Here is a 23,947-nt window from a genome sequence, read left to right as displayed (position 1 = left end):
CATGGTTCATGTTAAGTAAGTAGATGAAAAATAGGAACTATACAAAGAGTCTTAAAACATAAATTCATAATTTTTCCTAAGTACCTGTTCTCCATTTGGATTTTTCATTTTCTATGCCATTATAACTCTGTCTGAGTATATATATACATGTATGTGCAGCTATAGTGTTAAATGCAGATTTCTTTTGATTTTAAAGAAGGCTGGTAATGGTAAGAAGTTTTGAAAGTGTTTGGAACTTCTTGAAGATTATCTAATTGAAAATTTAGATATCTAGGCCTTTTGAATAACATGCAAGAATGGTTTTTATTTTGTTTTGTCGTTCCCACACAGGCACTATTGTGTAACTATTCCTGAAATTCTACCCAAATTGCTTCTGTCTGTCAAATGGAATTCTAGAGATGAAGTAGCTCAGGTAAATGCATGTTTGAAATTACTGAATAACTGTTGCACAAGTCTGGTTTGTCATTCAGATTGTTTTCTCCCAGAAAGGCTGTTTAAGTATAAAAGATTAAATAGACTTTGTTTTAAATTAACTAATAATGATAATACAAATGGTCCCAACTTACCATGGTTTGACTTAAGATTTTTTGACTTTACAATGGTGTGGAAGTGATACGCATTCAGTAGAAACTATACTTCAGATATTGAATTTGGATCTCTTCCTTGGGCTAGCAATGTATGATAATAAGATACTCTCTCCTAACACTGGACAGCAGCAGCAAGCTGCAGCTCCCCATCAGCTGGGCGATCATGGTGGTAAACAAGCAATCTCCTTACAACTATTCTGTACCCATACAACCATTCTCCTTTTAACTTTCAATACAGTATTCAATAAATTACATGAGATATTCAACACTTTATTATAAAATAGGCTTTGTGTTAAATGACTTTGCCCAACTATGGGCTAATGTAAGTGTTCTGAGCATGTTTAAGGTAGTCTAGGCTAAGCTATGATGTTCAGTAGATTAGGTGTATTAAATGCACTTTTGACTTAAGATATTTTCAACTTATGATAGGTTTATCAAGACATAGCCCACCATAAGTCACGAAAGATCTGTATAGTAAAGAAAAATACTGTTTATACGACTTCCTCTGATAAAATTAATTAGAACTAAACATTTTAAGCACTGAATTCATAAAGGAGAACTTTTATCTAATTTTTAAAATAAGAAATTAAGACAATGTCTTAGAGGGTTCATTCACAACTATCTTTGCTTTTTAAATATGATTTTTTATCTTACTCATACACAGATGTATTGCTTGGTAAAAGACTGGCCTCCAATCAAACCTGAACAGGCTATGGAGCTTCTGGACTGCAATTACCCAGATCCTATGGTTCGAAGTTTTGCTGTTAGATGTTTGGAAAAATATTTAACAGATGACAAACTTTCTCAGTACCTAATTCAGCTAGTACAGGTAAAATAATGTAAAATAGAAAAATAATGTTTTCTTCTAAATCCTTGCAACTTCCAAAGCCTACTCTATTAACTGGTTTTATGCTTTTTTAAAATTCAGTTTTATTACCTGTAGTACTACTCTCTTCCTGAAAAATCTCTAAATCCAACCATGCAGAAAGAAACTGACCCTGATTGGTGTGGAGTTATTTTTATGTTTGTTTTTAATCACGTAGGTCCTAAAATATGAACAGTATTTGGATAACCTGCTTGTGAGATTTTTACTCAAAAAAGCATTGACTAATCAAAGGATCGGGCACTTTTTCTTTTGGCATTTAAAGTAAGTCAAATTATTTTCCCATTTAATTCCTTAGATGTATAAGACTTGTATTCTCAGTAGATATATAAATATGCATTACTTATCTACTGTTGTTTTTGTGTGTCTAGAAGAGTTTTCCATACTGAATGTATATCATACCAGTGATAAGTTTCCCTCAGCTTTTTCTCTTTAACATTAAATAAGCAGTAAAATTCTAAATGAAATTTAACACAAGAATGAGAGCTGAAATATTTTTAAAGATTTTGATTCTACTGTAAGCAAAATAAAATTTGCTAGGTCCAGGATCATGCTGCAGTCAGTTTCACTGTATGTGAGGATTAAAATATCCCACTGCTTCCCCAAAATATCTTGCCTTGGTATTCAGAACAATAATGACAATATCCCAAGTTTTTTACAAGAACACAAGCTAATTAAGAATAAAAGGTATTTTGCAGAATATGATGTATTTAATACACAAAGTTAGAGGTATAAACCATGTACTTTTTTCTAAATTTAGAAATGGATTTGTAATGACATAGTTTTTTAAATATTAAAATAAATTAAAAATGGAATCTAGAAGCTAGATTTAAAATAACTTAAATTCAGACACAATACAGAAAAGGTCAAGTAGTGCTCACTTAAATTCAGACACAGTACACAAGAGTCAAGTAGTGCTCACTGAGCTCTTCACTCCCTTCTTACTCATTTTATTATTTTAGTGCCTAATTTCCTTTTGTAACATTTATATATCTTGTTCTGAGATTAGTAAATGAAAAATAGTTGAAATAAACCTAAAATCTAGTTTTTTATTTACATTTCCAAGAACTACCTAAAACTTCTTGATTATTTTGCTTCCAAATGATAGATTTTAAATTATTTTATTGTTAGTATGATTATAACATTCGTTGAATTTAGAAAAAAATTTTTTTTTTTAAGATTATATGTATACTCACTTAAATCTCAATCTATTTCTCTCTCTCTTTCTCTTTTTCCCCCCTAATGTTGCACTGGTGTTTTAGATCTGAGATGCACAATAAAACAGTTAGTCAGAGGTTTGGCCTGCTTTTGGAGTCCTATTGCCGTGCATGTGGAATGTATTTGAAGCACCTGAATAGGCAAGTTGAGGCTATGGAAAAGCTCATTAACTTAACTGACATTCTCAAACAAGAGAAAAAGGATGAAACGCAAAAGGTATGTGACTCTAGTTTGTTTTGAGATTCCTTTCATTGTTGTTCGGCAGGGTTGAGAGTCCAGTATATCTGCAGATCATAGGCCTCAGAATTAAGCAGATTAGAATTTAGATACAAGTTCCACTGCTTCTAAGCTATATAATGTTAGACACATTATTTAGTCTCTTGAGATTCATTTCCCTCACCTGTAAAATGGAATAATACTTTCTTTATAAGGTTGTTGTGAGAATTAAATCATACGAGATATACAAAGCACCTATCATGGTCTCTCGAACATGGCAGGTGCCCAGTAAATGTCTGCTCCCTCTTTCCCCTCCTTTCACCTTTATATAGCCCTGAGTCTTAAAGATGATTTTTCCTTGCTCTGTGTTACTTATTTTCTTTTAGTAATGACCCTAAAAATGAGAGAAAAGAAATCAGTTTTTCTATTTCTAAATTTAAAATGGACTCTCAGTCACACAGTAAATGTGTCACACACTCAAGTCATTGACTCAAGTCATTGGCAGTCTAAGTTTGTGTAACTAAGGAACGTGAAATGAAAAGGTTTTTCATGACTTTTTCCTACTCCTTATCCTTTATTCAATCCAACACACCCTACAGTAAAAAGTGAGCTCATTCTTCACCTCTAGTGAAATGAAAAAAAGAAAATCCCAGTTTATTAGTGAGTCCCCAAAGAGCAATGTAGATTAGTAGTATGAATAAATTTTTCAACATCTTCATTAATGTTGCTTGAAGAAAAACCAAGTTTAAAAGAAAGTTACTGTATTAATCTAAATGCCATACAATATGTGAGTGAGTTGATTTTATTGAAATTGTGGTATGTAAGTTCAAATACAGGTTATTAGAAAATAATTGTACTGTTTCTGCTGCTGGAATTATGAGCAAGAGGGGACTAGGCTGCTTTTAAATAATAAAATTTGTTATATTTATATTGTAACTGAGGTAAGAAAAAAGAAATTAGATACTATTTAAATTTGTAAATGCGAGCATTTCTTCTAAATTGAAATTTTCATATCACAGTTAGGCTGTGATGCAGTGGATTAAAAAAATGATTAAAAAGCACGTTACTTTCCAGCTATGTACTCGAATTTGAGTATGGTATGAGATTTCTCCCAACAATTTCTTTTAGCCTCACTAGACCATATACCCAGCAGAGAATGTGGTGAATGTGGTATTTTCTGAAAAACTTAAGAGTAAGATGATTAAGCTGAGATAACATGATGTCTCCATAATTTTTCCTCTAGAACAAAGGTCAGCAAACTTTTTCTTAAAAAACTAGGTAGTGAATACTTCAGACTTGGCAGGCCATGCAGTCTGCTGTAACTGCTCACCTCTGCTGTTCTAGTGTGGAAGCAGCTAATGTCTAAATGACTGGTGTGACTTACAAAAACTGGCAGCTGACACACAGGCCATAGTGGCCGAGCCCTGCTGTAGAGCCAAAACGTTGTCTCTGTCAACATGCAGAGTTTTTGTCACAGGAAGGTGCGCAGTATTGTCGCTCTCACCTGTCCATCTGAGTTGTGCTGCTTTGTGTTATAGAAATCCTTCTAATTAAAATGCAGCCAGTCCAAGACATGAACTCAAAGACTACACAGTACTGTAGTTCCAGTGTATAAAAGAGGTTAGCAATTAGTTTACCTTTCATCAAATCAATTTCTAACCATGATTATGCTTATTTGTCAGGTACAGATGAAATTTTTAGTTGAGCAAATGCGGCGACCAGATTTCATGGATGCTCTACAGGGCTTTCTGTCCCCTCTAAACCCTGCTCATCAACTGGGAAATCTCAGGTAAGGTACTTTATTGGAGGTTTTATTAATACATTTAAACAAGTACTTTCTCTGGAGAAAATCTTGAAAGAAGTCAAAATGCCCTTTATAATTGTGTTCAATAATATGTGCTACTCTCTCCCATTTCCTACCCTGCAAAATAAGAGTAGTAAAAATTTCTCAAGTTCAGAGCTGTACTTATTCAGAATGAGTTTTTACTACTTTAAAAATAGAATTTAAAAGTTTCTATGGCCAGAATTTCTGATATCATAGGATAAGAAGTAGATTGTAATATCTGTAAAACTAATTATATGTCCCTGTATTTATGGAAAATTCATATTCCATTATATATGAAATTTTTAAAGTTAATTTGTATTTTTTTGTACTCAGAAATGAATTTAGAAGTAAAATTGAGGAGAAAGTTTAAAATTTTTATAAATTTCAAAAAGCTATACTATATATGTATTTTAAAATAAATTTGAGACTATAAAGAATAACAAAGCTAAAGTTCCTAGTAAAGTTTTCAACTGTTTTAAAGGCTTGAAGAGTGTCGAATTATGTCCTCTGCAAAAAGGCCACTCTGGTTGAATTGGGAGAACCCAGACATCATGTCAGAATTACTCTTTCAGAACAATGAGATCATCTTTAAAAATGGGGATGGTAAGGAAGAGTATTAATGAACTTATGATACATGAATTTAGCTATCTTTGTACACAGGGTATTTATGAACCATGAAGACTGTTGAAAGCCATTTAGGGAATATGCATGTGAGAAAATATCTAATATTAAGCAGATGTCTTAACCTTTAGAATATGTATGTATAATTATTGAAAAGAAGTACTAGGTTTAGAAACAGAAGGTCTGAAATCAGTTTTTGTCATTTGTCTAGCTATATGAGTATCCATTCATTCCATAAATATTTGATGTGCTAGGTCCTAAGATTCTAAACATAACACAAAACAGAATCCCTGCCTTCTAAGAGCTTACAGTCTAGCAGGTAAAAGAGAGACATTAAATAAATAATTACAAAAACAAAATTATAGCCCTGGTACAAAAGAAAAGTGTAGTCTGCTATGAAATCATAAAAGAAGGTCTTAATTTACTTGGAGTACAGACTGTGGGAGAATACATTTTTATATACTAAAAAAAAATATGTATCATTGATGGGTTTCCATTGGGAAGTGACCTTTGAGCACTGAATTCTGTTAATCCAAATATTTTAATATAAACATGTTCAAATTTAAGGACTCTGAAAAATAAGTAGTTTAAATATTTTAATTCATTTTTTGTGAAATACCTGCCAGTTTATCTGACATTGTTATACAGATTATATAGATACTTTAGAAATGGGTTAAAGAATCAGATTATTGCTTCCTTATAGATTATTTTGAAGAGCAAATACAGCTCTGTATTTTTCATATGAAAACAGTGTGATGATATGATACTAAAATTTGCATTTGTGACATTTAATGGTGTATACATATTATTTGAATTTCAGATTTACGGCAAGATATGTTAACACTTCAGATTATTCGCATTATGGAAAATATCTGGCAAAATCAAGGTCTTGATCTTCGGTAGGTAACCAGTAAGGCAACATGTATGTTGAAAGTTATCCTGAAAATGTAAATGATTAGTAAATATTAATTATAAAGCATATAGAGTCATAATGTCTATAAAGGAATGTATAGAGTAGTAACTAACACTAGTTGATTACACTATGGCACTTTCATTTATTCTCTTCTTCATTGGCTTAGATTAGCTAATGAGATTCAGCTAGTTAAGAAGAACTGTCTCTAATAACCTGATAAAGACTCTGCAATTGCCTCCAAGTGTCACTAACAGTCTTCCCTTGGTATCTGCCAGGGATTGATTCCAAGACCCCTGTGGATACCAAAATCCATGGATGCTCAACTCCCTTATATAAAATGGCATAGTATTTGGATATAAGCTATGCATATCCTCCTGTAGATTATAAGTCATCTCTGGATTACTCATAATACCTAGTACAATGTAAAGGCTATGTAAATAGTTGGCAGTATGCAGCAAATTCAAGTTTTGCTTTTTTGGAACTTTCTGAAATTTTTTCCCCAAATATTTTCCATCTGCAGTTGGTTGAATCCAAGTATGTAGAATCCACCATTATGAAGGGCCAACTGTATTTTGGAATAGAGCATAGGAGACACGATACACAGAAGACCCTTTTTTTAATTCAAAAGTTAAGAGTTTCAAAGAAAGTTTCTTCTATAATATAAATTTTTTAATTCTAAAACTTTATAAACTGTCTAATCTTAAATCAGTTTTTCAGCAAAATTTATGAAAGCAACTAATCTTAAAGTTTTTGTCATTCTCTTGGTTTCTGCGCAACCCTCCCAGTTACCAGTATTGTCTCCAAATTTTCTCCCATGCTTCATCTTCTCTTAGTCATTTTTGCTTCTAATAACTTTTCATTTTCTTATCTGTCTCTTTGCAAATCCAGAGTCATTCAGGCAAAGGCCAGCCTCTCCAAAAGTACTTTTGTCTGTAGGTAAACAATAGGAGTCAACTCCAGCTGCAGCAGAGTTTGTTGGAGTTTATTTGTATGCCTCTTTATAGATTGAGTAGCTAATATACAAAAATGTGTTGGTGACAAAGATTAGAATCCTTTTATTGCAAAGAAGAAAAATGGACATCTCAAGTAACCTGCGAAGGGACAAAATTAAGTCATCAGTTTCAGATTCTTAACTCCTGATTCTTTGTGTAATCCCTGCTGCTTTCCAAAAGCAATTAGTGTTATACGAACCAAGTTCCTTTTTTGGCATAATTTCATGTGTCATGAAAGAGCCACGTGCCATTACTACTACCACCCCTAGGAGAGCAGAGTACAAAGAAAATGCAGAACTAGGCAGAGTAGAGAAAAGGATTGAACTATGTAATTCTGGTAATTACAGTATTTAATTGTAAATTAGTGGCTGTGCAAAAGTGCATTTAAAGTTAAGCTAGGTCATTGGAAGGTAAGTTGGATCTTTGGGAAGTTGTCACATCTTAAAATATTTTCTAAATATTTTTCTTTTAAGTAAATTTAAGTTAAAATCTTATTTAAAATTTAAATTTAAACAAGAAGTGAATTTAAGTAAAATCATAGCATTTTTAGTTATACTTCACAAAGCTTAGATTCAGGTCTATTATAACTCTGCTTAGGTTTTTTGTTTCTTTTTTTTTTTTTAGTAATAAGCCTTATAGGACTATGTGACTCTTTAAACCATAAACATGTTCAACATTAATAGAATTAAAATAAGAGAGAATGATCAGGAGTACAACCTTAAGAAATTCCTGTATTTACTAGGATAGAAGAAAAGATTCCATAAGAAAAATGGTCAAAAGGGTAGGAAGACCAGAGTAAGTGATTCACAAAACTCAAAAGGGGAGAGATTCACAAACAGTTTACAGTATTAGGTACTGCAGGAGTTTAAGAGCATAAGGACTGTGGAAAAGCCCTTGGATTTGATGATTCATGATTAGCTTTAAGAAGAGTTGAGTCAGCAGAGTGGTAGGCATAGAAATTAGGCTACAAGGAATTAAGTGAGAAAATGAAAATAAGTGTAGACCATTATTCTGTTAGGAATTTTAAAAGTAAAGGAAACATGGAAAGTATGAACAGTAGCTTATGAAAACAACAGAGCAAGAAAAAACATACTTCAGTACTTAAGTGCCAATTGGAATGTTAGGTGCTTTTTTTCATTGTTTCTTTAAATTAACACCCTTTATGACATATTTTGTGTTATTCCTTTTTCATATTCTGTGTGATGAATGGCAAGAACCCATAAAGCACTTCTGCATACCAAAGTAGAGTCGTATCAAGGAAAAAGCATTGGTAGGTTACTTGAGTTGTGAGCTGAACTAGCTGCTTTTACCATGGAACATTTTTACCTCAAGAATAACTATTAGACAAACTGTCATTCAGACATGGGTACTTAACAGACATTTTCTTGAAAATGAACATATGAGCCTCTCTCTTCAAGAACAACTGACAGTATTTGTTGTCAATGATCAAATTTAAGCTTTCAAGCAAAAATTAGAATTTTTAAAAACTTGTATCCACTGCTGTGAGCTTCCTCCAGATTAAAGACTTTTCTGGTGAGGTCATTGATAATGTTAACAATTGTGATTTTGTTTTTACTTGGTATAATGAAAAATATCAATATTTGGAAGATCTCCATAGCTCGGTGAACTAATATCTTCCAAATGACCAGTGCAGGATATTATAAAGTCATATACGGGTAAAGGTTCCATTCAGAGGCAAGATAGACAAATGGGGCATAATGTAATAGAGTATGAAAAGTTTACTGATACGGTTTCACATTCCATGTTGCAACTTGAGAAACTATCTCTTGTCAAGTTTTAGAATAGCATCAAAGAAAAGTATCTACAATTATCTGAAAAGGTTATTACAGTACTCGTTTTCCAACTAGATATCTGTGCAGGGCCAGATTTTCTTCACATGCTTCAGTTAAAACATCACATTAGACTGAATACAGAAGCATGTATAAGAAGCCAGCTCAGTACTATTAAACCAGACATTAAAGGAATTTGAAAAAATGGGAAACAGTGTCCTTACTAAAAGAAAATTAAAATCAGGTTAAAGGAGTAAAGGTCATACATAATAGGCAAAAGAATATTTTTGTATTAGCCTATTAAAATATTAGCTGTTTTAGAGAGCACCCTTCTAGTTGCTAGATGGGATGCTGCTCGATTCGTGAATCTCCTAATAAAGCCAATTAGATCTTCACTTTAAAAAAAAGATAAAATATTTGCGATTTTAAAATCCCATCATTTAATTGCAAATGTCTTGATCCTTTTTCAGAATGTTACCTTATGGTTGTCTGTCAATTGGTGACTGTGTGGGACTTATTGAGGTGGTGAGAAATTCTCACACTATTATGCAAATTCAGTGCAAAGGCGGCCTGAAAGGTGCACTGCAGTTCAACAGCCACACACTACATCAGTGGCTCAAAGACAAGAACAAGGGAGAAATGTGAGTTTATTATTCTTTTCTCTCTATGTTAATCTAAGTTTTGATAGCTAAGTCTTCTAATGGTTGACTTAGACCAGAAAAAAAAATTATATTTACTTTGGAAGAAAATTAAGTTCAACCTTTGAAATATTTGAGGTCATTGTGTTTAAATGATCAGAATTGCTTCTAATTCGGTAAAATCCTGTACATTCAACTTAAGTGTCTCAAATGTGTTTCTTATTGCTTATTCTTTTTTTTAAATTAACATTAAATAAAAATTAAAAATTTTACTTCTAATTCATTGTTAAAATGATTAGAAAAAATTTATTTTGATGACATAAGTATTTTTTCACTATAATAAGAATTATGATTTGGTCAGAGAATATCTAGAAATTTTCTTAGAAATCCTTGAAAACATCAAAATCTCAAAATTCCTCAGATCTTTGAACATAATTGCTTCCTTCCACTAATGTCAGAGATTGTTTCATTGTATTAGTACAGACTGTAATAAAGACTGACCATCTTTTCCCAGTTTGGACTGGATCACTCTATACTTCTTTGCTAACTCATAGGTGTTTCATTTCTTTTTTGTAGATATGATGCAGCCATTGATCTTTTTACACGTTCGTGTGCTGGATATTGTGTTGCTACTTTCATTTTGGGGATTGGAGATCGTCACAATAGTAACATCATGGTTAAAGATGATGGACAAGTATTAGTTCCTCTTTTTAAATGTTTGACACTTTTAAATTTACTAACAGGACATTTTTGCATTTGTCAAATTATAACATTCTTTTTTTTTTTTTTTTTTTGAAAGTTGTTTCATATAGATTTTGGACACTTTCTGGATCACAAGAAGAAAAAATTTGGTTATAAACGAGAGCGTGTACCATTTGTTTTGACACAAGATTTCTTAATAGTGATTAGTAAAGGAGCCCAGGAATGCACAAAGACAAGAGAATTTGAGAGGTAAGCTCAAGAAATCAAAAGCACAAAATAAAGAATTCTTGCTGTTCTACAAAAAACAATTGGTATTCTTCAAGTAGTTTAAAATAATAGGTATTATATTAACATTGTAGCATAAACTGAATATTTTAATGTGTTTATTTTTATTTATTTATTGTGTAATGCTGTGAAGGAAATGTAAAGAAAAACCAGTTTAATTTATAGAGTTAGTTAAGATCCAAAAAGAAAGTGATCCTTAAACTTCATAGTACATTAAAAGCTTTTATTTACTGCTGATAAAAATAATTGGACTCCACCTTCTTTTTATTGACAAATAACGTACAGTGCTTCAGACACTTTTTAGTTGTATAATCTGAGGAATTCAGTCAGCTGTAATTACCACGTTTATTCATAATTTTTCTTATTGCCTTATGGTATATCATTAGTCTGTCTTAAACTTTAAAGTACTTTCAAAAACCTTTTTAAAAATTCTGTTTTATCTGTAACTCAGTCCTGGCCCTAGCCTAAACCCTAGAGGTTTTAGTATGGGACCAGTTCATACATTTAATAAATCCTTATTAAACTCCTAATATGCCAGGCATTATTTTAGGTGCTAGTGATAGAGTAGTAAACAAAGTTCCACGTTCACATTTAGTGTTGGGTAAAGTGAGCAGAAAGTGCTGATAAAGGGAGTAGGGAAAAGAGTGCTATTTTTCATAGTTTTGTCCAAGAAGGCCTCTCTAATGATGTGACATTTGAGCAGAGACCTGAAGATAGTAACACGATTTACTCCATACTGACCAAACTGTTCTTGTTACTTGTAGGTTTCAGGAGATGTGTTACAAGGCTTATCTAGCTATTCGGCAGCATGCCAATCTCTTCATAAATCTTTTCTCAATGATGCTTGGCTCTGGAATGCCAGAACTACAATCTTTTGATGATATTGCATATATTCGAAAGACCCTAGCTTTAGATAAAACTGAGCAAGAGGCTTTGGAATATTTCATGAAACAAATGAATGATGCACATCATGGTGGCTGGACAACAAAAATGGATTGGATCTTCCACACAATTAAACAGCATGCTTTGAACTGAAATGATAACTTAAGAAACTGAAAGCTCAGTATCTGGATTCTATACTGCACTGTTAATGACTGTCAACAGGCAAAGACTGATTGCATAGCAATTGCACAATCCATGAACAGCATTAGAATTTACAGCAAGAACCGAAATAAAATACTCTATAATTTAAATAATGTAAATGCAAACAGGGTTTGATAGCACTAAACTAGTTCATTTCAAAATTAAGCTTTAGAATTATGCGCAATTTCATGTTATGCCTTAAGTCCAAAAAGGTAAACTTTAAAGATTGTTTGTATCTTTTTTTAAAAAACAAAAACAAAAAAACCCCCAAATATATATAGAAATGATGGAGAAGGAAAAAGAATGATGTTCTTTTTTTGTCTTGCAAATGTTCTATGTTTTGAAATGTGAACACAACAAAGTCTATTATTGCATTAGGTCCAAGTAAACTGGAGTTTGACGTTAAATTACATTAAGATTGGAAAATAACGAAAATTTCTTACTTTTTCATTGCTGTTCAATTTATAGTTTGAAGTGGATTTTTGACTCCTTGTTTGATGAAGAATGCTTGGGGTGTGAGGGACTCTTGAGATTTCACCAGACTTTTCCTTTTTAATAAATTGAACCTTTTGATGATTCGGGGTCTTATCTGCAAAGTTTGGGAAGCAGTCACAAATGAGACCTGTTATAAGGTGGTGTTTTTAGGTTTTTTTCTGGACAGTATTTACAAGAATCCGATTCTTACTTCCCAGGGAAATTCTGGGCTCCCACAAAGTTAAATAATAATCATAGAGAAAGAATGAGCAGGAATCGTTCTTGCTCCAGAATTGTACAGTATTCACCTTAGACTGATTTTTTTTCTCCTTTTGCAATTGAATTGAATACATTTTTGTGCATGTTTTCCAGAAAATAGAAGTGAGTATTAATGTTATTAAAAAGATTATTTTTTTTATTAAAAGCTATTTATATTATAGAAACTATCATTAATATATATTCTTTATTTACATGATCTGTCCCATAGTCATGCATTGTTTTGCACCCCAAATTTTTTATTGTTTGTAGCAGCATGGTCAGCTTTTCTCTTGATCTGTGAGTGAGGCTCAGGCACTATCCCATTTATACCAATGACTAGTATCTAACTACTTAAGGAAGACAGATTAAAGTTCCTCCTCTTTCCTTTTATTTCCTTCTATTTTCACTTGAATCCCCCATCTTCCATCCTCTTTTATAGTTGAGAATGCCTCAATCATATGAAATTAGTTACCAAAATTAACATAATTGAAACTATCTTCCTGATTTCTTAACCCCCCTACTGAGATATACTCATGAATAATACTTTGTAACATGGCAGAATAGAAACCATGAAATTTTTACCTTTTTAGACTATTTATTCAATATTTCAATAATAAAAGCAGGACCTTAAACCATTTTAAGATCATGTCCCATTTCTGAGTGGTCAGGGCTCACTCTCCAACTTTATTAAATTGCATTTGAGCACAGGATACATTCTTAAACATTTTGAAAAACATTAACCCAAGAAGTAGGGGCTAAGGCTAGTCATCACTCTAGAACCTGATATTTTACTCAGTATTTGAAATGAATGATTAATGCCCTAGGAAATAGCTTTAGCAAATGTCCAGGTGCCACACCAGAAAAAGTGCAATAATTTACTGACTGTTTTCTAGATTAGGCATGTTATTGGAATACAACTTTATGAAGAGTACACATTGTATACAGCATCACTTAAAAAATAATTCATTTATGAAATCAGTTACCTATAGTAGAAGTCTTGAATAGTGAACAGGGACTCTAATACAAATACTCTTAATATTTGGCTATTTTAGAACCCTTAAAGGGCATAATTATTGGAGATTTAGGTACCTCACTAAAGCATGTATATAATATAATATTGCCAACAAAAAAAATTTGAAGATTAGGGGAACTTATGTTTCTAAACTGTGTTGGAATAGTTAAGAAGAATTTAAACTCTGTTTTAAGCAGGAAGCCAGATAGATTATTTTGCAGATATAAAAGATACCATGACTTATTAAAACTTCATGATTAACATTTTGTGTCTTTTAGATTTATTCAGTTAATACATACTTGCATCCTAGTATTTTCTATGTCGGATTAATTACAGGAAAACTCAGTGAAATGGTACAAATCTGAAATTTTGATGGTAGAAACTGAAGTTTTAACAGAGAATCATGTTTTACCAAGTGCCAAAAAAGCTTTGAGCTTCTTTGCACAAAATTTATACAATTTTTGCATTTTTCACATCAGTCCAGATACTCTCCTTCCCCTGGGACCTCTCCACCATTAAAACACAAGCCGCATAGCTTATTTTATCATTTACATTTATTTTCAAGAGCTATTACAACCAAATTAATTGTGTGAAGAAATGTAAACAAATTCTATAAACAATATAGATTAAGTGATCTAGCTAAATGCAAAGTACATTTCAAACAAATACAAGCAGAGTTTATGCAAACAACATTAAAAATCAGAAAAAGGGAACAGGTAATACTTAAAAGGCAAAGAACCAAAAAGTGAGTTAAATGCAACATGGGGTGACTGGGATGTTTCCAGTCAGTGATGATATAGCTACTTCCAGGTACTTCAGTATCGGAGATCAATTCTGATTGGTCAGTTTCTATAGCCAACCATCCTTGTCATTGAATGTGGTATAACTGACTATTGGCTCAACAATTTCATTTGATCACTTAAGCAATATTTCTTTTAATGACTATTTTGGAGAAAAGAAGAAAAGCAGGTTTAAAGAAAATAAAACCTAATTTAAACACATTCTAGCAAGAAATAATCAACTGTTCACAAATCATGTTTTAACTTTTTATCATATTCTCAGCTATAATCGTTCATTTTGAAGATTTTTAGACTGCTGTTAATTTGAAATCTGTTAATCATATTGTGGAACTTGGTTTTTTTAAAAGATGTTTCTAATTGGATTTTTTTAAAGAATGGAATTTGGTCGCTGTTTTACAATAGAACCTAAGCTTTTTGTGGTTCTTAGTGTCCTCTGTAAAACTTAGTGTCAAAGTGATCAACTTTGGGGTTTTCCCTTCTAATCTGCTTTATATTACAAGCCCTTTAGGAAGTGGGAACCTGATGAATATACAATGAATTGTAAAATATTTTAATGTGTAACTTTTTCAACTGTGAAACTATGACTATTGGTTTTTTGAAGAAAACAGCTGCTGATAAAGTATTTTGTGTAAAGTGTAGTTCTTATTAATCAGGAAAATAATCAATTATTTGGTTAGAATGTATATATTATCTTAGATTTTAAATAGATTGGTGATTTCACATAGGTAAAACATAGTCCATCTGTATTCTTTTTTCCAGCAAAAATTGAGTGATTTGGCATTTACAAAAAAAGAATTTATGAGCAGCCTATCTATTTAAAAGACACCATAGAAATTTCACAGTACATAAACTTGGATTTGTTTCTTAATGATTTGTAAATCCATTTAATTCATATCCTGACCAATAGCCTATGCTTCCCAACTCTTTGAGGAAATTTAATTTCCAGCATTATTTTAAAGCCAGCAAGTTCACTTTTTCTGAATGTTTTTAAGTTCCTTTTGTTTCTGTGTCCGCAAAAACTGCAGATCTGGGCTGGACCCTCACACTCAGAATCTACCTTAAAAATTGATTTTGGTGTCCAAGACATCACAAATATTTCAGTGTAAAGACCATATGTGGTGTTAAATAGATTGTGGTGCTTCTGCTACTTAAAAACAACTTTCATACTTGAGTTGTTTTTGAGAAGAGGGGCATGTGGGAAGGAGGGGGCAAAACAGGGAGTTGTTGTTTGAATGAATTACATTCTTCCTGCTCAGATCAAGCACTAAGACAAGGCTAGAAGTTGTAAGAGTATATTGTGCATACCATGAGGGAATTATCTCTTCATCAAGGGGATTGTGAAGGCTGAACTATACAATTCAGCATTGACAACATCCTCAGATGATAATTCTTGGTGATAGAGGATAATACAGCTGGCTGTTCTTTAAAATACAAAGCAAACCATTTTTATTTTTTAATTACTACATTAAAAATTGTAAATGTATCTTATGTGCCATGACCTGGGAAGCCTTTTTTTTTCTCTTAAAAGTTATTTTCACTTTCTGAAAAGATTATAGCGTTTAGCTCAATATAAGTATGGTCCTGATAAAATTGGATTTAGATTGGTAACTCTACCTCGGGTTAATAAGGAAAAAAAAAAACAGATGAGTCACAATTCAATACTTCTGGCTCTGATATTACAGAGCACTATATTTTAGATTTGTAAAAGAGTTGCATGCCTTGTTTGTAATGGCATTGGAGATACTAAGAAAAATTTTTGGTTAAAATTTAATCATTGCTCCAGCCACTTGAAAAAGGCAGTAGTGCCAGGAGGTTCATTGAATTCAACATTTGAAATTAGTTTTGTTTTCTTTATTGTTAGTGAAACTGGTGTGTGTGTGTTTGCAGACATTTCAATTTGTATGCACATTGCTTGCTAGCCTTCGTTGAGGCATCTTTTATAAAAGGTATAAACATCAAGGTTCTAAAATTCAGAAGAGTTTATAATTGATTAGGAGTTTCCCAAGTTGGGATGTTAGTTTTTTAACAAGCTCATTTCGTTCAAGTACTCCATTTGAGTAAGGTTTTACACTTTTTATCAATGCAGCACCATTCCTTTTGCTTGGCTTAGATATGGTCATATTTCACCCATGCTAGTTAGCAAAAAGTGACAGTTATGAGCTATAAGAAAATCTTCTGACTTGATTTTTGCACAACTCCATTTAAGAGTTTTAGCAGGGAGGGGAAAAGTAAAACCAGTCCACTGTATGTATTAGTTGGGTAACGGATTTTCACTACCAACAATAGACTCCAGTCCTCATGTTGGTTAAGTATGGGAAGAGTTTTTAATGCATTTTGTAGGCCAGTTAAGTTTATGAATCTATCTAAAACATTATTTAATCTCTTACTACAATAATTTTGTTGTTATGCTAAGAGCCTTGTATATTTTTTAGGTGATTCTTAACTTTTGTTAATGCTTCTAGGCTAGCAAGGAGGCAGAAACCTTCATTATTTTATTATATTCTCTCAGAATATCTTTAATAAGACTAAACTTCTTAATTGTAGTATGTATTTCCAAATATGTCATTATTGATTTCATAAGAAAAAGCCCCTTATCAGATTAAATTTATATTCCTAAAAGTGGTTGGAAAACTTAACCTTCATCTGATTCCTAGAAATATTTTTGGTTATGGAACCAAAGTTTCAGATGCAATTAATGGTTTCAGTGTGATTCATTCCTCTGACTTTTTTGGTTGGAATAATATCCAAAAGAATATGTCCTTTTGGAACATAACAGTTTAACATCTTGGGCAATGTGGCACTACCAAAAGAAGACTACTGACACACCAAATGGAAGCTTCAAAAAGGAGCTCCCACCACCTTCTTTAGCCCCATTTTTTGTAGCAAATCTATTTTTCTATATTTTGTCACTCAGTGGGTTGGAGTCCTTTGGTATACTGCATTGATTAGAAGAAAAATGTTTTTAAATGTTCTTTAATGATGGCCCTGAAAGTATCTGACACAGCAAGATGCATGTGTTGTACTGAGAATACAGAATGATACAGTGCCACTAAATTCAAGACTTCTTCCCAGTCTTGCTGTTCCTGGCAAGAAATTTGGCCTGTGACTGCACTTACTATTTGTTCTCATCAGAAACTGTCACTGTCTGCTTTTCTTTAACTTTGCAGTCTGTAACAACAAACTGTTTATTAAAAAAAAAAAATTACTTTTATTTGTGTCCAAACAATCCTTAGTCTACTATATATTTTAACAAAAAACTGTGATAATGATATTTTGTCATTTATTTTGAATACTTAGAAGCAAATCAGTGTCGCTAATCAAAATTTAGCTGAATTTGAGTTCTTATCAATAATGACTAAATATAGCTGATTGAAAATCTCAAACTATTATGCCATAAAAGCCAATTTTTCTGTCCCAGTAAAGTGATGAATATTACAAAAATACTATTTAAATATTAACTTCCTTTAAGCATGAAGAACTAAATGCTTGTATTTTAAGCAGAAATAAATGCATTACACATACATGTAGGAATGTGTCTGTGGACAGACTTTTTCCCAAGTCAGTTGATGACAATAACCTAGAAGTGAAGTTAGACTAGAAGCAAACTGGTTTTGCTTTCAGTTACCACAAACCTTGCAAAAGGTAAGTCTGGGCTTTTCTTGGACTAGTAATGCACATGGGCATTGATACTTAGTACTTCTAAGCAATTAACAGCAAGTAATTGCTAAAATGTTGTTTATTTGCCAAGTGGTTTGAGTGACTTTGAGATAACATTGTTCTAAATTGACTTTGTTCTCCAAGCATAATGTCTCTTTCCTGAGGTGAACTAAGTAGCCACTATATGAATGGAAAACTGTAGTAACTGAAATACTTAAGATTTCACACTTTCATACATTTTAGGTTTCAAATTAATTGTTCGGAATTTGTTAGGAGAAAAATCTCAAGAACTGCATATCGTTAGATGGGTGTCAAACTTAGAAGTGGAATAGAGATGTGCCATTCACTTAAGAAATCTAGAGAATCTCAGTTTGCAGAATGATTTAAAATATGTATGCATACATACATTTTATTACAGAGAAGTCTTTGGCATACAAAACAATTTACTACAACCTTTTAAACAGCATGTTCTGGACCTTAAATGCATATCATATTTAGCCAAGAGAAGGTGGAGAGGAATCCTCTCCTGCAGCTTCCTACCCCCACCGCCCAATGAAAGGTACCAAGACTGACTGAATTTATTTTTACTAAGAATTGTATATACTTAAGATTTACAACATGATGATTTGATAGACATACACACGGTGAAATGTTTACTGCAGTCAAGCTAATTAACACATAATCTCCTCACACAGTTACCTTGTGTGTGTGTGTGTGTGTGTGATGCAAGCACCTACAATCTATTCTCTTAGTACGTTTCCAGTATTCAATACAGTATTAACTATAGTCATTATGCTGTACGTTAGATCTGAAGATTTATTCATCTTATAACAAAGTCTGTACCCATTAACCAACATCTCCCCAGCTCCCCTCCCCCACCCCAGGTAACTAGCATTCTGCACTCTGCTATGTATTCAACATTTTTAGATTCCATGTATAAGTGAAATGCAGCTCTTTCCTTTCTGTGTCTGGATTATTTTACTTAGCACAGTGACCTCCAGGTTCATCCATGTTGTTGCAAATGGCAGGATCTCATTTTTTTAAGGCTGAAAAATATTCCATATATGTATACACATTTTATATATATAATCACGATTTCTTTATTCATCTGTCGATGGATACTTAGATTGTTTCTATACCTTGGCTATTGTGAATAGTGCTGCAGTGAACATGGAAAGCAGGTATTTCTTGGAGGTACTGATTTCATTTCTTTAGGGTACATCCCCAGAAGAGGGAGAAGGCTGACTGAAAATTGAAAACTTAGCAGAAGTTTTTTTCATCTACTAACATTTTTATGCACCTCCACTAGGTACCAGAAATTAAGCTAGGTGTTCCACATATCCTACCTTGTTTCTTCCTTTAAAATAACCCCGTGAAAGAAGAGCTTATCCCTATTTATTGTTGAGAAAAGAGGCTCAAACAATTCAGCTGAATTACCCAAGGACACATATCTGAGAAGTTGTAATTATTAAAAAATCTCGAAAAAATCCTACTTTAAGACACATGTTCTCTCCACTATTCCTCACTAGAAAGAAGAGAAAATACAAAATTGTTCACTGCTGGTCAAGTCAGTATTGCTTTATTTAATTATTCATTTTATTTAATAATGTGTGACTTACAATTATTTGCTAAAAGGCATTAAATTGGCTTAGAGTCAAAGTTTCTGTTTTGATAACATCTACATATAAAGGTTGCTTCAAAAGTCATTCTTTCTGTTGCCCTTGCTATAAGATTTCTTAGTAAAATTGTAAAGCTACTTTGAGGTACAATGGTTTTCAGAATGAACTCTGTTTCCAACTCGTATATTCAGCTTAATCTGGAAAGCACTTGTTGGGAGAGTTTTGTGACATTCATTATTTAATAATCGTGGTTGATTCATTAATTAAAGTACGGACAGTTGTTGACTATCGATGTGGGACTTTTCTGTGATGCGGGTTATCTGAAATGAATGTTAAATTCCATCCAGTGTAGCTTCTCCCTGCTTCACAACACATTTCTAGCCATCTCTCCTGCTCCCTCCAGCATGTACACAACAAAATGAGCTTACGGAAAGCATAATCAACTGGAAAAAATATTGCTGAAAGAAAAATTACATGGTCCATGGCAAGGTTAAGTACAAATAATGCTAAGCTTAGTGAATTTTACAGGCAGCGGCTTCTCTCTTTTCTCATGGTGAAGTAAAATAGTAGGTCCATGTTTTCTGAAATTATCAGATTATTATCTTCCTATAGTGAGTAGTGAACTGTTCTTCACTAAGAATTTTTTGAGAAATGTTTTAATGTGAACTCTATTGCATAGAACTCGACTGGCCGTTCAGCGCTCACCAGGTTAGAAACCCTCCTCATCTACTTCCACAGTGACAAGTCAGATATAACTAGTTCTGCAGTGTGAGTTGATAGCAGATGAAGCACAAAGACCTTGAGCTCATTTTGCCACATGGAAACAAAAAGTGCTTCCTTGGCTCATGTGGAGAGATTTGGAGTAGAAATGATGGTGAATTTTTATGTATTTATAAAATAAATAGAATGAATGCATAATGAGACTACAAATTTTCTTCTGCCCATGAAATATTCATACTTAACTTTGCCTCTACATGGTTAGTTTGCAAGCAGGCATAATTAGGTCCTCAAGAGCAGAAATGGCAGGTTATCTGAAGGTCAGGACTTGAATATGGCCACCATCTTAAGATTGCCTGCTCCTTCCTTTGCTCCTCCCCACACCCCACAGTTAGAGCTGGTGCCGGGCCATGTAAGGTACTTTGCCACTTACCTCGTCTCTGCAGCGCTGTATTTTTCACACAGTAGGGACAGGTGCTGTGTTAATCGCACCACGCCAACTATCAGGGCACCACCTACCAGAGTCAGTGACGGCCAAAACAATGGAAGATAACCATTCGGTCATACTTTTTAATGAGAATAACATCTTCAGACTGGCTGTCTGGACTGTAGAAGCATGAAAAGGGGGTCCCGTTTTTGAGATCGAAGAATTCCTTTATGCCCAGAGCACTGTTGAGCAAATCTTTTCTATCTTGGTGGCACTCAGGTGTGTAGAAGCACTAGGAGTACAGAGGGGGAAGAAAGATGAGGGCACTGCCTCTGAAACCAAGCACTTAAACAAGTTTTAATTCTGAAATCACTTCAGACTGAAGCTGTTAGGAATTTTCATCTCAGAAGGTGATAAAACCTATTTCATAGCTCCTGGGGAAGGGTTGCCAGGAGAGCAAAGAATGAAATGGACATTTTTGAGCACTAAACAGGGATGTGGGACAGAATTCTTAGAATAAAGACATAGTACAAGAGGCAGTGACCATCTTCATAAGGACCATGCTCTTCCCTACATGCAGGGCCTCGCTCTCTTCCTGGATAATAACTTGATGAATCTATTTGTCCGTTCAACAAATATATACTGAGCTCTTTATGTGCCTTCAACACCTATTAATGCCTCTACCATCTGTAGTAAACTCTTTCCCTAAAGGATAACACATTGAGGCTTTTGTTCTAGGCCCATGGAGAGGGGGCCGTACGTGGGCTTTGGTTCCTGGGAGGCACAACCAGTGGAGAGAAGGAAGCTCCATCAGCTGGTGATTCTTTTTAAAAAAGCTTTATTACCATATCCACTAGGCACTCAAGGGCCTACAAAAATATTTGAGACCTTGAAAATTATTGCATCCAAAAAGAAAACCAAAATCATCAGACTGAAATTAGTGCTTAAAGAAACACAACAAAGTATCACATGTCAACTAATCTAATACAATTCAACTTTTATAGTTAGGTGAAAATGTACACTTTAAGTCATATGAACCAACTGAGTATCCTTTAAAGGATAATCTTTAAATTTCTTTGATAAGAAAAATTATATGTTTGATTTAAGGAGGGCTGTGAGAATATTTTAACATTTTTGATACGATGGGGAATGCGACCTCCATAAGTAAGACTGTTCATTGGCCCTGTCTTTAAATTCCAGATACCAGTTTGTGAAATTGGAATAATTCCACTCTTTTCTATATACCCCATTTTTCCTCCCCAGTGTTTTTAGCTTCATTTAGCCTAATTTGGCCACTGTCAAAACGTTCACTGGAAGGAAGCAGGTTTATCTAGAAATGAGCCTGGATACTGCACCCTGCTAGGAACAGTCTGGCATGGAAAGGTTGCTGTGATTAGAACTCTTTCGTTACATAAACTTGACCTTACCTTGGAATTTGTCTGGACAGCCACTTCGTTATAATGTAGGAGAGCTTTCTGCCCTGAATGGGTGAGGTTCACAAGCACCTGCAGACACGGGTACTTGCCCTGACCGCGGCAGTCCGCCCCACAGCTGAAAGCGCAGTCCGTCCAGTCCGTGATGTGTGTGTGGATGATGGTGCAGTTCGCTGCTTCTCTCTGAGTGCTTCAATTTGGAAAAAAAAAAGAAATGGTTTTCAGCCCTAGAAAATTTAGTTCTGTATTTCTAATGTGGTAATCTGAGGCATTTGTCCATCTCAAAGCAATGCAGGACCATTACAGAAGGCACTGAATGACTAGGGAGCATGGGGGGCCATGCAGCAGGGGATAAATAGCAGCAAAGTGCTGGGTTCCATCTCAGTTATGACCTCCTAGCATATTTCTCATTGTAGGTCAATGGTTTTCGGACTTTAGAATCACCCGAGTAGGTATGTTAGAATGAAGAATTTGTTAAAATGTAGATTCTAAGACCAGAGATTCAGGTTCAGCTGATGCAAGCTGGGGCCCAGGAATCCATATATGTAACAGTATTTAAGATGCAAGTATTTGGAGAACCATCTTTGAGCAACAGTATCCTCAATCTGTAACCACCGAGATTCACACTCAGAAATCTTATAATCTCTCCTGCCTCCTCATCTCAAGATGAGCCCACTGGCTTGTCCTGATGAAAATGTGCCTTTGGAAGAAGTCCAACCACAGGACTCTTAGTCAATCTAGCCTCTAAAGTTGTATTAACAAGGAACATTTCCATTTACCCACTCTACTTCGAGAGGCAAATGCAAATCATATGAGGAATCTCTCATTAGAAAACTACCATGTTTTTACTATTAGTAGTAAGTTCCTTAAGGTCAGGAGCTACATCCTATTCATCTTTATGTTCCTCAAAACACAAAGCACAGTGCCTTTCACATAGTAGAGGCTCAACAAATAATGTACCGAATTAATTTTCACTTGGAAAACATTCCATGAGAATTTGCACATACACAGAACGTCATAGGTGCAGTGAGAAGGGGCAGACAGAACTCCTGCTCATGAAGACTTCGTGGTGGTGCAGAAGAGGAAGGGCATTTGTGGGCGGGTATAGCTCAGGGGTAGAGTGTATGCTTAGCATGCACAAGGTCCTGGGTTCAATCCCCAGTGTGTCCATTAAAAGTAAATAGATAAACCTAATTACCCCCAAAAAAGTTTTTCTAAAAAAGAAAAAGAACATATGTGTATAAAATAGAGAACAAGCCCCAGATAAAGTAAATGAGAGTGAGAGGAAACGCTTTGTTTGGTTGAATGTGCAGGTCCAGCTACTCACATATCCTCATGCCCACGTCTAGGTGAGTCCCTGTGCTGCTTCCCAGTGTCTTAAACACAAGAAGCAAATTTGAAAGTCAGAATGTTTGAAAAGCACTGCTTAGCTAGGTTCAGACTGCACTCCCATGAAGATCTTGGATTGCATGTAATCATTTTTCTTTATTAAGGAAAAACCTGAGACACACAATGCAGTTTTTAACATGATTGCATGCCCAGGGCATAAAAATATCACTAGAAATGGCCTTAGAAGAATAAAATGTTGGGCAAGTGAAAATACAAAAATGGGAAATGAGGTTCTTTCACAGGTTTTGCAGTGGCCTGCCTTTTCACAAAATTACTTTCTCTACATATTTAGACCAGGCATCTTAAAATATTTAGACCTGTCGGCCTTTCTGTGTTAAAACTTCAATCCTAACCAAGTGCCAAACTGAGTTTGATTTGAACCTTCTTTGAAGATTTTAGGAAGCTCCA

The 23,947-nt window shown here is 33.9% G+C and overlaps 1 protein-coding gene across 1 annotated transcript in view; it reads left to right on the top strand.

The window, feature by feature from the left end:
* PIK3CA (phosphatidylinositol-4,5-bisphosphate 3-kinase catalytic subunit alpha) overlaps window positions 1-19,863 on the top strand; it is a 79,666-nt gene extending 59,803 nt beyond the window's left edge. The window contains exons 11-21 of the mRNA XM_074367541.1: window positions 331-412; window positions 1,252-1,416; window positions 1,631-1,734; window positions 2,733-2,904; window positions 4,587-4,693; window positions 5,211-5,332; window positions 6,171-6,249; window positions 9,516-9,686; window positions 10,260-10,377; window positions 10,483-10,634; window positions 11,435-19,863. Coding sequence (XP_074223642.1) covers window positions 331-412; window positions 1,252-1,416; window positions 1,631-1,734; window positions 2,733-2,904; window positions 4,587-4,693; window positions 5,211-5,332; window positions 6,171-6,249; window positions 9,516-9,686; window positions 10,260-10,377; window positions 10,483-10,634; window positions 11,435-11,705 — 1,543 coding nt within the window. The 3' untranslated portion in view covers window positions 11,706-19,863. The remainder of the gene's footprint in view (window positions 1-330; window positions 413-1,251; window positions 1,417-1,630; window positions 1,735-2,732; window positions 2,905-4,586; window positions 4,694-5,210; window positions 5,333-6,170; window positions 6,250-9,515; window positions 9,687-10,259; window positions 10,378-10,482; window positions 10,635-11,434) is intronic.
* The last annotated feature ends 4,084 nt before the right edge of the window (window positions 19,864-23,947 follow it).

The sequence above is a fragment of the Camelus bactrianus genome, chromosome 1, assembly GCF_048773025.1.
Source record: "Camelus bactrianus isolate YW-2024 breed Bactrian camel chromosome 1, ASM4877302v1, whole genome shotgun sequence".
In the NCBI taxonomy this organism is placed as follows: Eukaryota; Metazoa; Chordata; class Mammalia; order Artiodactyla; family Camelidae; genus Camelus; species Camelus bactrianus.
This window is presented reverse-complemented; position numbering and strand designations above follow the sequence as displayed.